Source organism: Indicator indicator, chromosome 9 (genome assembly GCF_027791375.1).
Source record: "Indicator indicator isolate 239-I01 chromosome 9, UM_Iind_1.1, whole genome shotgun sequence".
In the NCBI taxonomy this organism is placed as follows: domain Eukaryota; kingdom Metazoa; phylum Chordata; class Aves; order Piciformes; family Indicatoridae; genus Indicator; species Indicator indicator.
Genome location: NC_072018.1, coordinates 28,171,817 through 28,191,225, shown reverse-complemented (window position 1 = coordinate 28,191,225; position 19,409 = coordinate 28,171,817). Strand labels below are relative to the sequence as shown.

Below are 19,409 nucleotides of genomic sequence, written 5' to 3'. Positions count from 1 at the left end.
AAAGTTCACTTTCCTAAGATTTATGGTGTTGGTTATAATTTTTGTGTGGCCTATATCCCTTGAGACCCTGAATTCCACCAGGGCAGGATCACTACAACCCAGGCTACCACCAGTTCATGTTCAATAACTGAGGGTGGTTGGAATCCATCCTGAAAGATGGTATTTGACATAGCCATGGCAAGATATTTTGAGGAGGACAGAGCATCAACATACAGCTCACTTCAGCATTGTAAAGTTGTGAAGTATTCCTGTAGGCTTTCAGGATAGCCCCATTCCAAAGGCAGTAATCTTTTCAGCAGGGGAATGCAAACCATCTCTTGAAGCAGTGTGAGGACTGCAAGGGCAACGTACAGAGATTACTCAGTGCCTTTCATTTTATAATACTGAATTTCATTTGCTGTTCCTTCTCCCAACCAACCAGATGCCTCAGCATTTCTCTGTGATGCTTTTTAGTTTTTAGTGCTCTGTGTAATCCTGAAACCGTAGCCTTAGTCCCTAGGTTATGGGGGAGAACTGTGAACAGACCAATGTTAATCTGGATCCCTGTGGGATTCCCCCAGAGGCCTCACTCCCCTGCAAATGTCAGATGTCTCTTCCAGATGCTTCCTTTGACCTCCAACACGACCACCGTCCTGTTTAATGCATGGCAGCCTCACTTTTTTTAAGAGGCACCTTGGCAAAATCTTCTGGACAAATAGATGTAGCAAGAAATAGCGGAAAATATGTAGAAAAGTCTTCTTTTGGGGTTTACCTGTTCACAAAAATAGTTGAAACACATATATGAAGTCTGTCTGCCTTTAACAGATGTCCTAGTGCCTCCCTCCTAATCACATCCTTCCCTGGCACATTAGTCCTCCTCTTCACTACAGCCCTCCTTGCTGTAGTAAGCCAATCTCTGGTGTCCTTGGTGCAAAGCAGCTACTCACACACCACATTTACCACCTGTCCTTGTCCGTGGCAGCAGGGATTCTTGACTGCCCATGTGCAATGCTCAGGCCAACCAGCTGGGCCAACCAAGGGCAGTTTAAATCCAGGCCTTGCCATCTAACACAGCACCTACCAAATGTACTGCAGCATGCAGAGGACTGAGAGACCTCTCTGCTTATCAGGAAGGAGCTGGCACCAAAGTTGATGACACTGGACATTATTTCTCTAGCTTTCTGTTTTGTTCTGTCCCACCCAGCAATCACCAGTTTCTCTGTTTGTGGTTAGTCTATGCTTAAATAAAGGCTCTATTTGAATAACTAACTGGCTTTTGATACCTGCTGCTGAAGAAAGGCAGAGGCTTACAGAAATGCAACTGTACTTCTTCAAAACAAGTGCCTCTGTTTTAGAAGACCTTTGAGCATAACTCAGATGGATTTTTGGACCTGATACAACATGCATACAAAGGGACACTGCACTAATTAACATCTTAGCAGAGCTGCCCAATATAATCACCCTTCCCCCCCTCAATCTCACCGTTAATCCTGATGTATGCTAATTATGAAATTGACCTACTTACTTTTGAAGCCAGCTGGTCCTTCAAAGTCAAGCAGGGCTTTGATAAACAAAGTCATACTTAGTGTTGGCTTCATCAAGAGCATCACAGTCAAGCAGTGTCCCAGGTAATTCCAACCCTCCTGTCATGCACTTGCTGTGCTGGTCCTTGAGCAAGTGCTGAGGACCAAACTGCTGCAGCTGCACAGTGAAATGTCCCAGTTACACTTGCAAGGAAAGTACAGCAGGGGAAGAGCTTGTCTGGCAAAGGGGTGGTATCTCTACCAATGGAGATCTTAAAAGACAAGCTGGATGTACTCCATCCCAGTGCAGCTCTACAGCCAAATGTGTGGTATAAGCTGCAATGACTTCACTTAGCAGTGGGGCTCCTTCATGCAGGCAGGAAGGACAAACTGCAGCTGTCTCTGTGTAAGGTGCATCCCATTTCACTTCCTGCAAACCTTGACAGAGCAGCTCCATTGTTTTGGACATTCTGGCATTTCTGCAGGTAAGGACCTGGGGGTGCTGGTGGATGAGAAGCTAGACACAAGCCAGCTGTGTCTAGGCTTGCAGCCTAGAAGGCAAATCACATCCTAGACTGCATCAAAAGAAGTGTGGTCAGCAGATACGGAGAAGTGATCCTGCCACTTCACTCTGTTCTGGTTAAGACCTCATCAGGAGCACTGCATCCAGCTCTGAAGCCCTCAGCACAACGACATGGACCTGAAGGAGCAGGTCTAGAGGACAGCCTCGAAAATGATCAGGGGGCACTTCTCCTACAAGGACAGGCTGCGGGAGCTGGGGTTGTTCAGCCTGGAGGAGAAGGATTCCCAGAAGCTGGTGCAGCAATCCCACCACCTCTCACCTGCTTGGGCCAATCCAGTTTAACACTGCTGAAACATGAATGGACCATTGGATAATCGTTTTGTGTGGAGTATGTTGCTACAGTAACCACAAAATCCTGCTGGTCATGAAGTCTCTGTGTCTAGAGAGCAGGTCTGGTAACTCATAAATGACAGCAAACAGGACTCTAGACTGAAATCCACTTAGAAAAAACCTCCTTTACTTCATGGGTTTATATCACGTTGTCCACAGGAAGGGAAGGGTGAGAAGGTAGTGAACACATGTGGTCAAAGTACAGCTGTGTAGAATGGAGCACTGAGGAGATACGCTGCAGACACCTGAACAGCACCAGAGCATGCAGGACAACCCAGCGGGGTGCACTGTGCAGGTAGGGATGGTACTGAGAACACAGCCAGGAAACCACATTCTCGCACTGCTGACATTTTATTTTGTCATCTTCTGACCTTGCTCTTCTTGCTGAAAATCTTACATACCCTGCAAAGGAGTCCACATACTGATCCTCTCAGTGCAGCACTGCAAACACTGATAGCTGGTTCCAAAAGCTACAGTCTGTGGATCATGATTGAGCTCTGCTGTCTGACCACCACAGAGGAATGAATCCCCTTAGACAGACTGTGCTCAGCTGGGATCTGCTTTGCTCATCACATGGGAGAAGCAGTTCTTGAGAAGCTCCTGGCCACACAGCACTTCCCACTGTCCAGGCCAACGTTAATTATTCTGGCAATAACACACATGTACAAACCAGCCTGTTCACCAGGTGCTGCAATGACTTCCCTGTGAACTTCAGCACCAGCAACGTGGTAGCACTGAAAGTTCACAGGGAGGTAAGATGGAGCCAGCTGCCCATCTTCTTTCCTGAAAACCTGCAAGGAGTAGGTCACATTTTGAAAATTCCTGGTACAGTGGGTCTTTGGATAATAAAAATTCTGGAGAACCCATTCTCTGAAAGACAGAGTAGGACTGCCTGTGCCGCTGCTTCCTATTAGCAGCTGTGACATCTGCTGCATTTATAGAGCACAGGAAGACATTCCCTGTGATCCACAGTTCACACTAACATGTGACTTAAAATAACAAGCCCTCTTCTTTGAACCTTTTCCACACTGGGAAGCCACTGCTAATATACCTCACTCTCACCGAGGAAGCAGTATTGAAAAGAAACAAGTAACAGAAGACAACAAAGGTGAAAAAAAGGACTCTATGGTATCATGGACAATGAACACCACACTGGCAAGGCAGCTCAGTGGGACCTGGGCTTCAGCATTAGAAAGACAGCAATAGAGATGCACTGTCTTGCAGTAAGTTTGCTTCCCAGGTGAGCCTACAACAAATGGTCTTCAAAGGGCCCATCTTACTACATCAGTTACTGGGGGTCTCTGAAAGGCCAGTGAACTTCCAGGAGGCTGGCGAGTATTTATTCCTCACTGGACTGGAAGACCCTCTACATACATTCAACACCCAGTGCTACAGCAGACAGATGCCAGGAGAATACTGGGTTCCTGACAAGGGTAATAATGATGTCCCATCACTTCCAAGCAGACCAGAGCTCATGTGCTACTGTCTGGTGCTGAGCCTAAACATCAGTGTACGAAGCAGAGACTGTGCCTTGTGCAACAGACTGGAGCGTATGCTAGGAAGGGATCTGCTCTTCTGCTGTAGCCTTGCTGACAACAGGACAGGTAGAGGGCAAGCTAAAGCCTTTGTGCTCTGCACAGCACTGTATCATTTGTGTGCATACTGTGCAGGAAAGGATCTTCCCCTTAAAGAGACCTGAATGCTCTGCTAGTCAGTCCTTTACAGGAAGAACCACTAAAAAAGAACCCTGATCTCACCCATCAGAGGAAGATGACAAAAGAGAGCTGCTGTACTGGAAACCACTAAACAAGCAACTAATGTGAACTAAACTGAGACTGTAACCAGAGCAGGAACAACACTGGGTACACTGTACAAGGGAACTACACCAGGAGAGGCAGCCTCTGCACCACAGCTTTGGTTTGAAGTCTCTCACAACTCATCAGAGGCAACAGTTTCAAAATCAGAATGGAGTCACAGTCCCAAAGACATCCAGTTGCTTCTGTTAGTGCTGTGGGTTACGTGGCGCTTGTAACTGAGAAGCTTTAGGATCACTCCTCCTCTTCTGCGGATTTGCTTCCGGCCTCACTCACGGCTGGTTTCTGGAAATTTGTCTCCCTGTGCAGCTGAGGCTCCCCCTCCTCACTACTTGCGCTCTCATTGTCTACCCGCTGTGGACGACCTCTCTTGCTTCTCCTCATTTTTTCAACTCCAGCAGCAGGAAGCTTCTTGGCAGCCAGGGCCCCAGTTCTCTTCTTCTTGCCCCGGGTCAAAGAACGTTTCTTCCGTTGCTTCCTCTTCTCTTCTCTTTGGCGGATTTTCATTAGCTTCTCAAAGCTTTTGGTGGTAGTTGTGTTCACATCAAACCAGTCCTGGAGGGTATAAATGTGACAGGTTGGTACTGATGGCGGAAATACCACATGAATCCTGTCAGGGCTTGCAATTAAACTGTCTTGTGGGACAAAGATCTCCAGAAATGTGAAACTGGGAAAGGCAGCTGCCTAACAAAGCTCTGTTCTTTGATGCTCTTCTTCAGATGTCACTGTCTCAGAGGATTCAGATCCAATTTCACACTTTCCTAGCTAAGGGCATGGGAAATGCTGAAAAGCTGAACTGAGCAGCAGCAGCAGCTCGGAACAAGACATGTGACATGACACAACACTTGCTCCCCAGACCAACGTGTAATGCCAGTTATATTTAAGTAAATCAAAGGCCACTTGAGTCTAAGATCCTGTCCCAAACAGTGAACAAGGGAAAAACAAAAGATGGAAAGCACTCAGCATTTCCTTCCCAAGACACCTCCCACAAGGATTTTCATTCTGCCTCACCTCAGCGTGCACGGAGTTGATGTGATACTTGACCCCGCTCTCCGAAATGAACTCCTTCTCACACAGAAGACACTTGTATTTACCAGCCACGAAGTCACCCTGGCACCAAACAAAAAAAAAAAAAATCCATCACCAGTCACTGCCTAGAATGCTGATTCACCCATCTGAATCTTGCTCAGCTATAACCCATCAGTAAGCAGCATCACTCTTATTCATATCAGACAATGTTTCAACTACAGGAGCACTGACATCATTGACCAGTTAGGCCCACAAAGCACAAGACTGCTCTGTGAGATGTTACAAGGTCTCCAGTACTGTGGCTGTGAATATACAGGCAAGGACTGCAGCTTCACTGAAATGCAGGCCACTAACGTGCTTCCTCCTCATCTCAAGCACTGCTTGAAATGGCAACCCCATCAGCACACAGGGAAGCACTCAAATTGTGAGGAACTCAGATTAGCAGATGGTAGGAGAACAGCCTGAACAAGGAGATAGCTGAGGGACAGTCAGGCTTTTGGTATAAAAGATGGTGAGTACAGGAAGGCTACCAACCAAGGTACACGTGCCAAGGTGAGATTTGAGTCCTGAGACACTGCCATAGACAGATTCACAACCCTGAAACAGTAAAAAAAGGGCATGTCAGCAAAACTCTCACAAGAAATCACTTCTTTCTGCATGAAAGAAAACCTAAGGATTACCTGATTGGGGCAGTGGACTCTTCGGTACATCTTTATCTCTGTTTTCCATTTGCACAGCACATCTTGACTAAACGTGGGCAGTCCAGGACGAGTGTATTTCAGCTGAGATAAAGAGATAGAATTGAAAGCTGGAAGCAGTGTTGGTTACACATAGTGCCAACCACATCCCTTCTCTCCCAGGTTGTGAGACAGAAATGCTATTGCTGCTCCTTCTCTGACAGCCAAGCTCTCAATAACCAATATTTTCCTGTCTGACTCTTGACAAACATAACTGAATCTGGAGTATACCCACAACACCAGAATCCAAAACTTCTTGTAACTTTGACTACTGCATTTCCTCTAAAAGTGCTCACCTCATTAAAATCATAAATCATCCCTTCCCCTTGGGTTTCCAATACAGTCCATAAGATGCTCCTGGAAACTCTGATGCCTGAAAACCTGTGAATCGTCCCTGCATGGCAGCAGCGATCTGCACCCTATGACTTGAGAGCAACATATTGCCTACAACTGCCTTTGTTACTTGTGTCCACTGAAAATGAGAGCAAAAAGATCTGAAAGTTGTTATAGCCTGCCTGGATAACGTGCTTACACAACAGCAATTGCTACTGCAGTAATCCTGTAGTCTAAGACCAGAAAAAGCAAAGCTGATTCCCTCCAACAAGGTATTACTTCAGTATTGTTTTCCGTGAGCCACTAAACACTGGCCACACTGGGTAGATGCCAGTGCACTTGTCTGATATGAGGAAAGACTCAAACCCTACAAGGCTTCATACCTTCCGGTCATCTGGAATCAAGTCCTGCAGAACTTTTCTCTTGGGCCACTCTTTGGCAAGCTCTTCTCCAGCTAGCTCATGGAGATAGTAGATTGCCACCTTTGCAGATCTCCTCTGAACTCTGCCAGTGTTGTTTGGCTCCCGTTTTATTTCCTTCAGGCTCTCTGTTCTTCTCTCCTCATGGAGAAAAGTGACCTACAATGAACACCAAAAAGGTGAGCCTCCTCCTTCACTAGTTCCTATTTCAATTACACTATTACTGTGAATAAATATTCTGCCAAATCCCCCATGAAAATGCTGCTGCAGCTGTGGCTCATTGTTACAGACATAGGACATAATTCCATCCCACTAATGGGTGAGAACCCAAATCTATTCAGGGGGGTCACAGCAGTAAGGTTCAAGCATAAGTTTCAAGCAGCCACTGGTCTTGAAAGGATATCACATTACTGTAAACCCCTCACAGACAACAAGCAGAGTATTGCCTGTTCTGCTCCAATGCTGAGTCTTTTAAGAGCAAAGAAAAGCATCTCAGATCATTCTTCCATGGAGCAAAAGTAGAGCTGAGGAAAGTTCGCTGCTGCCATAGTGATTTACTATTAAAACATCTTCCTAATCACAGAAGAGGTGATGCTAGAAATAAAGTATCAAGGACAGAACACTCCAGAGAGACAGAGCAATGCAAAGGTTTGCTATCCCTAATTAACCACTCAGGTAGCAGATAAAAGCCTGCGTGAACCTATGTGGCTGAAGCACCATCACACTGTCTCGATGCCTAAGGCACTCACCGGTCCATGCTTCGATCGCAGATGGTAGACAAGTCCTGCCTTTGATCTGTATGCTTTTCCACAGTGATGGCACTTCATTGCCATTTTCTCCAGCTCAGAAGCAGCCTTTCCACATTTCTTGATATGATATAGGTACCCCATTATGCTAGTAAAGCTGCCTGTGCAGCCCTGTCAATGCAGAAAAAAAATGCATGAGAGGAAAATGTTCTCCAAGTGATCACGAGATGACTGTGATCCACCATTTGCTGACCAAAGTACTATCGCTCTTCCTGACAGACCAGAGACAATCAGGTTTCTTATAATTTTTTTGTAGGTAGTGGGCAACAGAGATCGAAATTTATGGAATGAGGAAGTAAGGTATTAAATGAAGATGCAAGAAATGAAAAAAATCAGATACAAATGGAGGAACTGGGCAGAAAGAGGAAGGTTTTATTCTTGGTTGGCTGGTCAAACTGTCTACAATGCAGCAATATTAGAGTGATGGTAAATAAAACTTTCAGCTGTTCCTAGAATACAGCCATTGGCCACAAAAATGATTCAAGGGCTGAAGCACCTCTGCTGTTAAGATAGGCTGAGAGAGTTGGGGTTGTTCAGCCTGGAGAAGAAAAGGGAGGCCTTCTTGTGGCCTTTCAGTACTTAAAAGGGTTTATCAGAAAGATGGGGACAGACTTTTTAGCATGGCCTGTAGTGACAGGGCAAGGCGTGATGGTTTTAAACTAAAATAGAGTAGGTTTGAATCAGACAGCAGAAAAAAATTTGTTATGATGAAGGTGGTGAGACAGTGCTCCAAGCTGCCCAGAGAGGTGGTAGATGTATGTCCCATCCATGGAATCATCCCAAGTCAGGGCTCTGATAGTTTGGACTAGATGACTGAGAAAGGTCCCCTCCCATCCAAAACATTCTATTGAGTCTATGATACTCTGATTTAAAAGCAGACTCAAATTCAGCTTTGGCCAGCACTAAAGCATACCCAGCAGAACTCTCATACCACTTCATGCCCATGCAGCCACTGCTGTTTAATTCAGGATACTTAGTACAATCCAGTTTACCTCCCTTGTACACTTGAGTTTTCCCATACGCTTCAAAACCTTCCGCAGGCGGTCTCGCTCAAGTTGCTCATCCAATTCTCCTCCCTCCTTCACAACTGGCTGAAGCACAGCAGAAAGACGAAAGAAAAAAACGAGAACATTCAGCATTTATGGTTCTTCTCACAGGGAATTCAGTACTCAACACACTACTGGAGGAAAGTTTCTAAAATAATTAAACTTTTGCAACTTGATATTTTGCCGAAGTGTAGCAATGCAATCATCACTGCCCTTATTCCAGAACAACTGCATTATTTTCAGGAGCAAACTGCCTGGAAACCACTTTGCAGGTAAGAGTTTCAGCATTTAGGTAGCTATCTATGAACAAAACCTTGTTAACAAATGGTCCCAAACTACATCTGCAGGGAAGGACAAGGATGTGTATTTCCAGAATTACTTTTCTCCCGTTCTGCCTGTGGAAAGTACTTGCTCATCTCTGTCATGCACCTTTAATATTTCCTGTCCTACCATTTCCATTTAACTTAACTACATCCAAGCAGACTAACTGCCTATAATGGTTTTTCATCTGTGCTAAAATACAGCTCAAGTTCATCTCCACTCTCTCTCTGATGGTCATTGTGTATTATTTCCTGCACTACCTTATAATGATATATCTGCACTGAATAAAAAGTTAGAAGTGAGTGACAGACCTGCTCCTCAGGCCAGAACATGGTGCCTGGGCTGTTTCAGTTCCTAGCACATCTATAGGTTCAGAAACCACAGTACCGGGCTATGTAAAAAACAACAGCAATAAACGACCTAAACCCTACCCAAACTTCTGAATGATCTTTTCAAAAGTTCCAATTCTTCACAACTACAACAGGAGATACTGCCTTCTTTAAAGTAACAGCAAAGAGGACAAGCAGACTGTAGCATAGGTATCTTTACAGCAAATAGAGACAAGAACTGAACTGTTTTTTCTGCCTTTTTACCTTGGAACTTGTAAAGAACTGAAATCTAGCCTGCTCTGGGTGTAGAAAAACTACATTCTAGCAAAGGAATAAAAATTGAAGCCTTCTGAGCAATCTTCCCCCCCCCCCCCCCCCCCCGACTGAGAATGCCTTTTATGTACTATATATAACCAGACTAAACAGAAATGCATCCCTTCTTTCTAAGATGTAGCAGGCCCTTCTCTGGAGACTTTCAAAACCCACCTATGTATGTTCCTGTGCAGCCTGCCCTAGGTGATCCTGCTTTGGCAGGGGGGTTGGACTCTACTTCTGGAGGTCCTTTCCAACCCCTAACATTCTGGGATACCGTATCTGATAACATTCTACTGCTTTGACAGATGTCAGATCTCACAGGAAATGTAACAGGCAGACAAGATTGGAACAGCTACAACATTTGAAAAAACACGCCATGTTTTCTTTCTGTATGCACCAGGGAAGGAACAAAAGACTGTCTTGCCTGTAGGATTTTTAGATGCACAGAAGCTGCGTTACCTGATTGTTATGGTCTGCCATGACATGGTATTTCATCCCTCCTAAAGACTTCAGCTGCTTCCCACAGTGATGACATGTGAACATTTCCTAGAAAACAAGCAAGGACGCGGTGCATTTAACTGTAAATTATCTAAAACAGAAGGAAACTCTTTTGGGGAAAGGAGCAGGAAAGCAGAACATTTTATTTGGGCCCAGTTAACAACACATTAAGAATAAAACAGACTTTATGGAGCCTAAAATTTAGGGGAACAAAGAAATAGCTGCAACTCTGTTCACTACCCCAAACCTCTAGCAACAGGCTAAGCACGAAGCACTAAGTGCAGCCTCCTGTAGATGTATGAAAGACTCTGGATTAGAGACCTAATGATGAGATGAAACTGAGTTTAAATGCAACACAAAACAGTGTGCAGACATTTCTATCAGTAGGCTAAAGAGAAGTAAAAAAAAATATTGTTCATCTCTCACGTTCTTACCTGCCTGCAATTTACCATATGTTTCTTCAGTCCTTCCACAGTCTTTCTGACCACAGCCCGGCATGTTGGACAGGTAACTCGGCCTTTATCCTGAATTTCCAAAGACCATTGCTCTTCCATGCTACCTGTCAAAGCAAAAGGTTTGGGACAGCACTGCAAACAGCATCTTTATTTTTTTTCCTTTGATGTGCACAATGAATCCTAGAAAGAAACAGGTTGTATGGTACCAAATTCATGTCTGGCTACCCTTCAATAGGTTTAGTTCATTTGCAGGTTTAAATGTCATGTGACAAGACACACACCACTCTTTTTGGGAAATCATTTTACAAAAGCTCTGGAATCCCACTGCCATCCCCTTGTCTGGAGTCTTCCACCTGTTCAGCAGAGATTTTTCCTTTCTTCATTTTTAGTACAATTACTCTAGTACACAGAGTAAACATTTCCAGCAAGAGCAACTCCTACTTTTCACAGTAGTCACAGATATGAGGGAACAGTTTCACTTCTACTAGCCTATCTGTTAGAGCCCTATTTATGTTAGATAGCAGTTTTGGCACTTAGAAGTGAACAGAGCTGTGCCACCATACAGCTGTCAAGTTATTCAGCAGCCAGGGCAAAGTACCCGGTGTGGATGGTTTGAGGTAGTGGTGTGGCATGGTTTGAGGTGCCCACTGTAGCAAAAGCTTGGCATAACCCATAAGGACTCCAAATTACTGAAATGTGTTCTGGGAAGAAAGTGCCTCAGTAGTCACCTGCCTGAATTCCTACCATTAATAAATCTTAAGGGTCTTCTCTTCTCTTTGCCCAGTAACAACAGGCAGAGGTTGTCTCTCCCCGGGTGGCTGGGTGAAAAGTCTGGAACCAAACAGCACTTCGCAGCAACCTGAGGTATTTAATGAGTGCTGTGAGCTACACACACAAGTCATTCCCCTTGCTGAGTCAAGGCTAATGCTCTTTTTCTAGGATGGACTGCTTGGGTCTCTGGCCTTCAGATTATCTTAAGAGGCGATTTGGCAGCAAGATCTACAGAGCTTTCCTTGCAAGCATATCCTGCTGAGTAAAAAAGTACAATTATCTTAATGAAGTTTATAGTGAAACTCTTTTAACAGGCTTTAGCTCATTTCAAAAAGTGATTCTCCCTCCCCTGTTCCATTATGCAGTGGTAAACCACGTGGAACTACACTATTAGGCAGTATGCAGTCCTGCCAGCCCTGTTCTGCAGTGCTGACACAGTGCCAAAAGGACAGCAGCCAGCTCTTGCTCGTCAACAGGAAAGTGAAGAAAAGGGGAACATGAGAAACAGAGCTGCTGCTCAGATTCAAATCCTAGAATTGTGTTTATCTATTATCTGCTTTCCAAACAATTCTGAGCAACTGCTGCTGCTTCTTACCTGTGCCATAGGTTTCTGGTTCTTTCTGAACACATTGGCCTTTAGTTTTGGAGTTTTGTTGCGTTCCAGCTTGATGCTTTTTTCCTGTTTTAACACAAATGAGAAATACCAGAGGACTTAATTCTGTGAGCCTTGTTACAAAGAAGCAGAGATATTTTTGGTAGGAGGCTGCTATTTAATCTGTTTTCTTAAAGCTACTCATTCAGAAATGCTCAGTTTTATTTTTTTTTTTTAACAGAAATTTCCAGATGGTGTTTCCTACTCCCTTTCAAAATCCACAGTTACTTACAGGCACAGGCATCAGTCCCATCCGGATACCTGTGATTCGTATGCAATGTTCAGGGAATGGGAACTCTTCACACTGAAACAGCTTCTGATCACAGTATGTCTGAGCCTGTCCAACAACTTGTTGACAAATAAATGGGCAGTTCCTCCTCTACTCATTCCTGTCTATTAGACTAAACACCTCTTACTGTTTCAGCATTTTCTCTTGAGTTATGACTTTGCTCTCTTCTCCCTGTTCTTTTCAGTCAGTCCTCACATTTCCTGAGCAGCACTGCCCACTGCTGGAAACAGCACTCCAGGTGTGACCCCACCATACAGCAGAAGTACTTTCCAAGTCTGACAGTTGACATTCCTGCTCAAACACCTCAGGACAACATCTGCCTTTCTCAAAACAAGTATGACACTGCTGGATCCCATTCAGATTTTCACCTGTTCTAAATCTCAGATCCTCTTCTGAAGAACTGACACCTCGAAGGTTGTTCTTCAGCTTTCAGAGCTGTGCTGGTATTTCTTCTTAAGTACAGTATCTTTAATTTTACACACTACATCCCAAGCTGTTTTTTAAACCATTTCTCATATATCAAGACCACTTCCAATTTCAGCCTTCTCTCCAACACACTGGCCACCTCTTTCAGCTTTATGCTATCTACATACTTCTAATTCCTTGGTGACAAAAGCAACAGTTAGAACTGAACCTAGGACCCACTGTGAACCATCACTGTATGTTTTTTTCTATTTCACAGAAACATTAAGGTTGGAAGGAGCCTTCTGAGATCACTTAGTCCAACCCTTGTGTTCAAAGTGGGGTCAGCTAAAGTAGGGTGCCAAAGAGTATGTCCAGTTAACTTTTGATTATCTCCACTGATGGATGTTCTACGTCTTTGGGACAACCTATGCACAGCTCCTTTCAGGGATGTGGAACTGCAGCTGGAGAGAGAAATAAGGTCTCTCCTCAGCATCTTTTTCTCCAGGCTGAACAAGCTCATGTCCCTCAACCACTACTCAGAAGACTCATGCTCTAGACCTTCACCAGCTTCACTGCCCTTCTTTGGATATGCTCCACCACCTCATTGTCCTTCCTGGAGCAAGTGGCCCAAAACCAGACTTGAGGTGCAGTCTCACCAGTGTCTAGTACAGGACAACCCTAGTCCTGCTGGGCACACTACTTCTGATCCAATCCAGGATGCCAGTGGCCTTCTTGGCCACCTGGGCACATGCTGGCTCATATCCAACCACTGTCAACTAACATCCCAAGTCCTTCTACACCAGGCAGCTTCCAGACACTTTTTCCTGAGCCTGGAGCGTTCAAGGTGGTGTTGCAACCCCAGTGCAAGACTCAGCACATGGCCTTGTTGAACCTCACCTCACCGGCCTTGGTCCATCAGCCTGGCTGGATTCCTCTGTAGAGCCTCTTCCTACCCTCAAGCAGATCAACACTCCTACCCAACTTAGTGTCATAGAATTGTAGAATGGTTTGGGTTGGAAGGGACCTTCAAAGGTCATCTAGTCCAACCACCACTGCAGTGAGCAGAAACATCCACAAGAGTCTTGTGGAGCCTGACCTTGAATATCTCCAGGGATGGGGTCTCAACTATCCCCACTGGGCAACTTGTTCCAGTGTTCCACTACCCTGATGGTAAAGAACTGTTCCTAATATCCAATATAAATCTACTCTTCTCTAATTTAAAACCATTGCCCCTCATCCTATCACTACAGGCCTTTGTAAACAGTCCCTCTTCAGCCTTCTTGTAGGCCCCCTTCAGGTACTGGAAGGCATCTGCAACCTTACAGAGCATGCCCTCAATCCCTGTGTCCAGATTACTGATAAAGATATCAAAAGAACTGGCTCAAATACTGAGCCTTGGGGACTCCACTTGTGACCAGCCACCAACTGGATTTAACTCCATTCACCACAATTGGAAGCTTGTAATTAGGAATGTCAAGTTATTTGTATTACCTGATATCTTCTCCTTCTTCTTGGGAGAGTCTTTCAGATCTTCACTTTCTCTGTGCTCCGATTTCCTCTTGCCCTTCAACAGTACTTCTCCTGCAAATGTGTAAGAACAGAAATGCTTCAGTCTTATTATTCAATCCAGATAACAGCTCTGAGTCTGCTGCTGTCTCAACTTACCCCTGTGTAATAAGTAAAAAACCAAAAACCCACACACAGTAGTTTTTCTAAGGCACCTGGACACCAGTGAGCAAGATCAGCCTTCTGATTCAGTAACATTTAGGCACTCCCACAGCCTGAAATTCCCAGACACGGATGATACAGAAGAAACAGTAGCAAATCATGGTCTGGAAAAACAACACTCCTTGGGAAGAAAGCCAAGTGTCAGGAAGAGCCAGAAGGCACCAGGTTGTCATACAATCATAGAATGGTTTGGGTTGGAAGGGACATGCAAAGGTCACTAGTCCAACCCCCTCATGTCATAAAAAGCTCATCTGCATACACATGGAAAGGAGCATGAAGAAACAACTGCATATGGGGAAACCTGAATAACATCCTGTCTCCCTTCATTATTTCCAGGCTATCAAAGACTTATCTCCATGAACACAGAGAAGGACAAAACAATGGCAGGCAGGGGAACAGATTCTGGACTCCCATGTCTCTCTTAGGGTATCCACGAGAATAAATCAATGGAAGCCACCTTCTGGAGCTCCATTTGGAGGGAGAAGGGGAGTGTGGTGTTACTGCCCAGGGTTATGTGACACGTGGGATGCTACTGAAGAACAATTCAGGATTACCCAAGACTAGACTGTTTATGAATGGTATCAAAAGAAAGAAAAGGGAGAGAATTAGCTGATCTGGGGAGAATCAAGTGTAGGAAAAAGGAGGTGTAAGAGGACAAAAAGGGCCATTTGCTTATAAAGAGGTAATTCATCAGTAGACAAGTCTGGTCATGTCTGGCACCAAATCAGAGGGATCAGAGGAAAACAGAGTCTGTGAGGGTGTGCCTGGCTGTAAGAAAGTCTACACAAGCAAAGAGGGAAGGCTCTGTGGGCCTCAGGAGCTACTACATAAGTGACATAAGTAAGAGCATAAAAGAAATTCTAAAATGCTTTAAAAACTGAATAATCTACCAACCACAAAAGCCACATCTAATCCAGAATACTGCTGAACAGTCCTCTTTACTACATCTTCAGTGTTATTAGTTCTATTTTTAAAGCTCTGAAAAGTATGTGCTAGATATGTTTGGAGGAACCTCATGATAAAACTGAGTTCAGTCACAGAATTGATACTTTTAACAGACAAGTCACTCAAAAGGAACTGTGTAACATCAAGAATTGTACTAACACTTCTGCAGTGCAGGAAGTTTATCTCTCCTAATACATGAGCAGCATTACCAAGCTGTAATGAGCAGCTGAACTGCAGCATGTCTCTCAGAAGTCATCTAATCTCTCATAAAAGAACCAGAGAGAGCCAAGAGTGATGTGCACCTTTTTTTTCTGAAGGTTTGATGCTGTTTTTCACTCCTCTCATTTCCAACGAATAAGCAGGCCTGTGAATGGCCCGCTTGCTCCGAGACTCTGTGCTCCCGTTCACTCGATCCTTCAGTGAGGCAGAAGAAACATTGCTCTTTGTCTCATCATAGCTGCTCTTCAGTCCCAGGACAGCAGCTTCCACCTCCTCAAACTGCTTAGACCTGGAAAACATCAATGTGAAACCTCATGTATACGAATGCATACGCATACACACAACTACAGTAACCTGACAGACAACATCCTTTTCATCTTCTCAAGTACTCTAAATAATTTCACCTCACAAGTCATTGAATCTCCTGAGTTTTAGGAACTGGAAAGTGCCAGCAAGATAAAACATGCTAAATGCTATTTTCCAGCACATCTTAGAAAGCTACTTGAGAAGAACAGGGCAAAATACCTGAAGCGTTCAACTTAAGAAGCTGACACAGGTTAGTCTCAATTTAAAAATACACATTTATCCTTAAACAATCAATGTGGAATGTAAGAATTCTTCTTCAGCCCATCGTTACAGAGGAGGCCTTTTCCACCCCACAAAGTGCAAGGCCTCCTTTAGTGTCTGTTCCCAGAGTCAAGGTTGACATTCCACAGTAGAAGATTTAACTCTAATAAGAATTCTAACCAGCAAGGCTTTAAGCAGAGAAGACAGCCTGACAGAGCATCTTACAAATCACACCACATTATGACTAATTTACACTAGCAGGAGCACTGATTTTTCTTCCTGGAGATCAAAGTGAGCTTGGCTTCACTGTTCCCAAATATTTCCTCCCAGCCCTGAAATGCCTGGACATCTGCTAAACATGACAACAAAACGACGAGGTACTGAAGAATCAGAGAGAACCTCTTTTTCTGGGTAAAAGCCATTAATTTCAGAGTGAGGAACAGAAAGCAGAAATGCTTTTCAACAGCTCCCATTGCTGCCCCAACTCACAAACTGAGATGAGTAGATCATTTCAGCAATGATGTGACAGCCATCCCAGCAGCGCTCTCCCACACCCTGAGCTGTGGAGCTCACACGTTTTAACATACCAATCCAAAAATTAGTAAGACACTGATGGTACCAGGTCAGATCAGTATATACTATGTTTAAGGAGGTGCCACAGAAAGATGGGGAGACAAATTCTTCAACTCAAACCTTTCAGTCACAATCACGCTCAAAATACCAATCTGGTCTTGAAAACAAATTATTTTCCCACTGTTAATCCTTTTAAAAACAATGAAATCCAACACCCCCTCAAGTGTCAGAAAAGCACTTTTTCTATAAGCAAAGTCAAAATGAGACTCTCATCACCCAAAATAAAATCACTGCAGCTCTTAAAATTCAGAATATTAAAACCAGATATGGCTTTCCAACACAAATCTCTTAGGTTTTTCTTGCTCTCAAACTAGACAATAAAGATTCACATACTTTTTCTTTCCCAGAGACCTCTTGACCATCTGTTTTCTGTGATGTCCAGGCCTGGCGTCCTAACAAAGCAGAAAAATACACATTAGCAGTGCAATTCCTCTTGTTTTCGCATGTTTCACTTTTCTGTTCAACACCACTGCCTACACTCTGAGGATGTGCAAACCACCCTCTGGAAAGGAAACCAGCATGCTCTGTAACAAGGAATCATAGAATGGCTTCAGTCAGAAAGGACATTAGAGATCACCTAATCTCTAGGCAGGGAAGCCTCTCAACTAGACTTGGTTGCTCAAGCCTTCATCCAGCCTGGCCCTGAACACCTCCAGGGTGGGGGCATCCACAAGCATTCTGGGCAACCTATTCAAGAGTCTCACTGCCCTAATACTGAAGAAAGGAAGCGTTTAACCGTTTGAACTGCAGCTCACTGAGAACTGAAACAGAACTGGGATGAGCCCCTCTACACTCCCCACGAGGAAGGCAACCATTCCCCTGGCACTGGGGCCTGAAAGGAGTGTTTTGTCTCCAGTTCCTTCAGTGGTATCTGCTTCTGCCTTACCACACCTTCACAAATATTTCAGATCATAACTATTTTTTAATAGTACTTTTATATAACTTATTTTTTTCTCAATAATTCTTGTATTTACCATGCCAAGTTCTCTCTAGTTTCTCTTATAACCTTACAAGAGATTAAAAAAAATCTCAACTATTTTGCCATGCTCCATTAGCTGCCCAGATTTTTGCCTTATCCACATCACAGAATTGTTATTATTTAACAATAATTCTTTGTCAATTACTGCTTCTTACACTTCTCTGAGGACATGTAATTTAACAGATACCAGTGGCATTTGCAAGCCAGGATAAACAACTCATTTGCTGTACATTATGCCTAGTATGTGGACAATCGTTCATCACCTTCTTCCAAATCACAGAATCACCAAATCCCAGCACAGGGATGGAAGGGACTCCCGGGGATCATCTAGTCCAATCCCTGACACCAGCTAAAGCAGGGTCACCACAGCAGGTTGCCCATGATTCTGTCTAGACAGCTTTGGAATCTCTCCAGAGAAGGAGACTCCACAACCTCTCTAGGCAGCCTGGTCCAGTGCTTCAACATCCTCACAGGAAAAGTCTTTTCCTTATGTTCAGGAGGAACCTTCTTGGTTACAATTTGTGCTTGTGACCCCTTGTCCTATTGCTGGGCACCACTGGAAAGATACTAGCAATGACTCAATGTTGTTCTTCACCCAGGGCAAAAATCTTGGTTATATAGACTAGAAAATCATTGCCCACTGGAAGTACTATGAAACAACAAACTGAAACTTAGGAATGGAGATGGTATTTTGTCATCTATCAGAACTGGCTAAGAAACTGGGAGAAAAAAAAAACCCAAAACATTATAGATAAATTACCTATCTCTTTTATATAAAAATGTACCACACACTGTCAACTAGACCATGCCACGAAGTGCTGTAGTTATCAGAACAAAAATGCTACACATTATCTGGGGAAAACAGCAAACAGGGATATGGAGAAATCTGAAGAATTCACAAAAATGTGATGACCTGTCAGTAGGAGATGATGAGACACTTCAGATGCTGTATCAAAACCAGGGAATAAGGAGCTTCAAGGCAAAAGGAATTCACCACTAAAAAGAATGCACTAAAACCCCCTTAACTTCACCCTGTCTTTTATGCTCTTGCCATATAATATATGTGTAGGCACAAGCAGCAGTTAACGCTGTTCAGGACCATAGTCAGTGAGGGACACCCTGACCACCAGCTAAGATCAGGCACTGTGGCAGGCACTGACATCAACCAAATGAGTCCTTAAACTGTGGCCATGAAACATCAGACACTCCTTGGGCCTTCAGCCCCACTCTCCTCCTTGCATGGAAAGGACAGGAAACCAGGAGTGAAATTCACTGCTGATGACTTCACAACCTTATCTTGTTTCTGTTTGGATAATTTTGATTCATACACATCCAGTAGGGCACACACAAGTGCCTGGGAAAGCCTTGCATCAGAAACCTGGAGAAACCTCACTGAGGAACAGCAAGAAAAAACAGGCTTGTGAAGTTTTAACAATAAAAACAAAGAAGTAGGCAACTATTATGCTGCAATTAGCTGGCCTAATCTATGATCATAAGAACCTAGATGACTGCCAAACATGGCATATGTTTTAAGACTTTTTTTTTAGAACTAGTTTTGCATAGAAGTGAAAATTAGCACAAAATATTTAGGCTGCAGAAAGGACCTGTAATAAAAAAAAAAAGGAGAGTAATGATGATCTGTCCAGCCTTCATTCCTGAGAAGCTGACAATAGCAATCATGAATGAAACACCTAATGAAAAAGG

At 44.0% G+C, this 19,409-nt stretch overlaps 1 protein-coding gene across 1 annotated transcript; it reads right to left on the bottom strand.

Moving 5' to 3' along the window:
* Positions 1-2,541: 2,541 nt before the first annotated feature.
* ZNF512 (zinc finger protein 512) lies at positions 2,542-17,091 on the bottom strand. The gene is made up of 12 exons (XM_054383346.1): positions 17,060-17,091; positions 15,610-15,815; positions 14,126-14,215; positions 10,497-10,621; positions 10,024-10,110; positions 8,546-8,644; positions 7,497-7,664; positions 6,712-6,906; positions 5,939-6,040; positions 5,793-5,855; positions 5,241-5,339; positions 2,542-4,784 (listed from the first exon to the last, which is right to left on the bottom strand). Exons 1-12 carry the CDS (start codon positions 17,086-17,088, stop codon positions 4,464-4,466), a joined length of 1,584 nt encoding a protein of 527 aa, XP_054239321.1. The 5' UTR covers positions 17,089-17,091; the 3' UTR covers positions 2,542-4,463.
* Between the last annotated feature and the right edge of the window lie 2,318 nt (positions 17,092-19,409).

Coding starts and splice junctions, on each gene's coding strand:
- ZNF512 (XM_054383346.1), bottom strand. CDS start 17,088: ATGGTCAAGAGGTCTCTGGGAAAGAAAAA. Junction 15,816..17,059: donor AGGTCTCTGGGAAAGAAAAA/GTATGTGAATCT, acceptor GATGTTTTCCAG/GTCTAAGCAGTTTGAGGAGG. Junction 7,665..8,545: donor AACTCAAGTGTACAAGGGAG/GTAAACTGGATT, acceptor CTGCATTGACAG/GGCTGCACAGGCAGCTTTAC.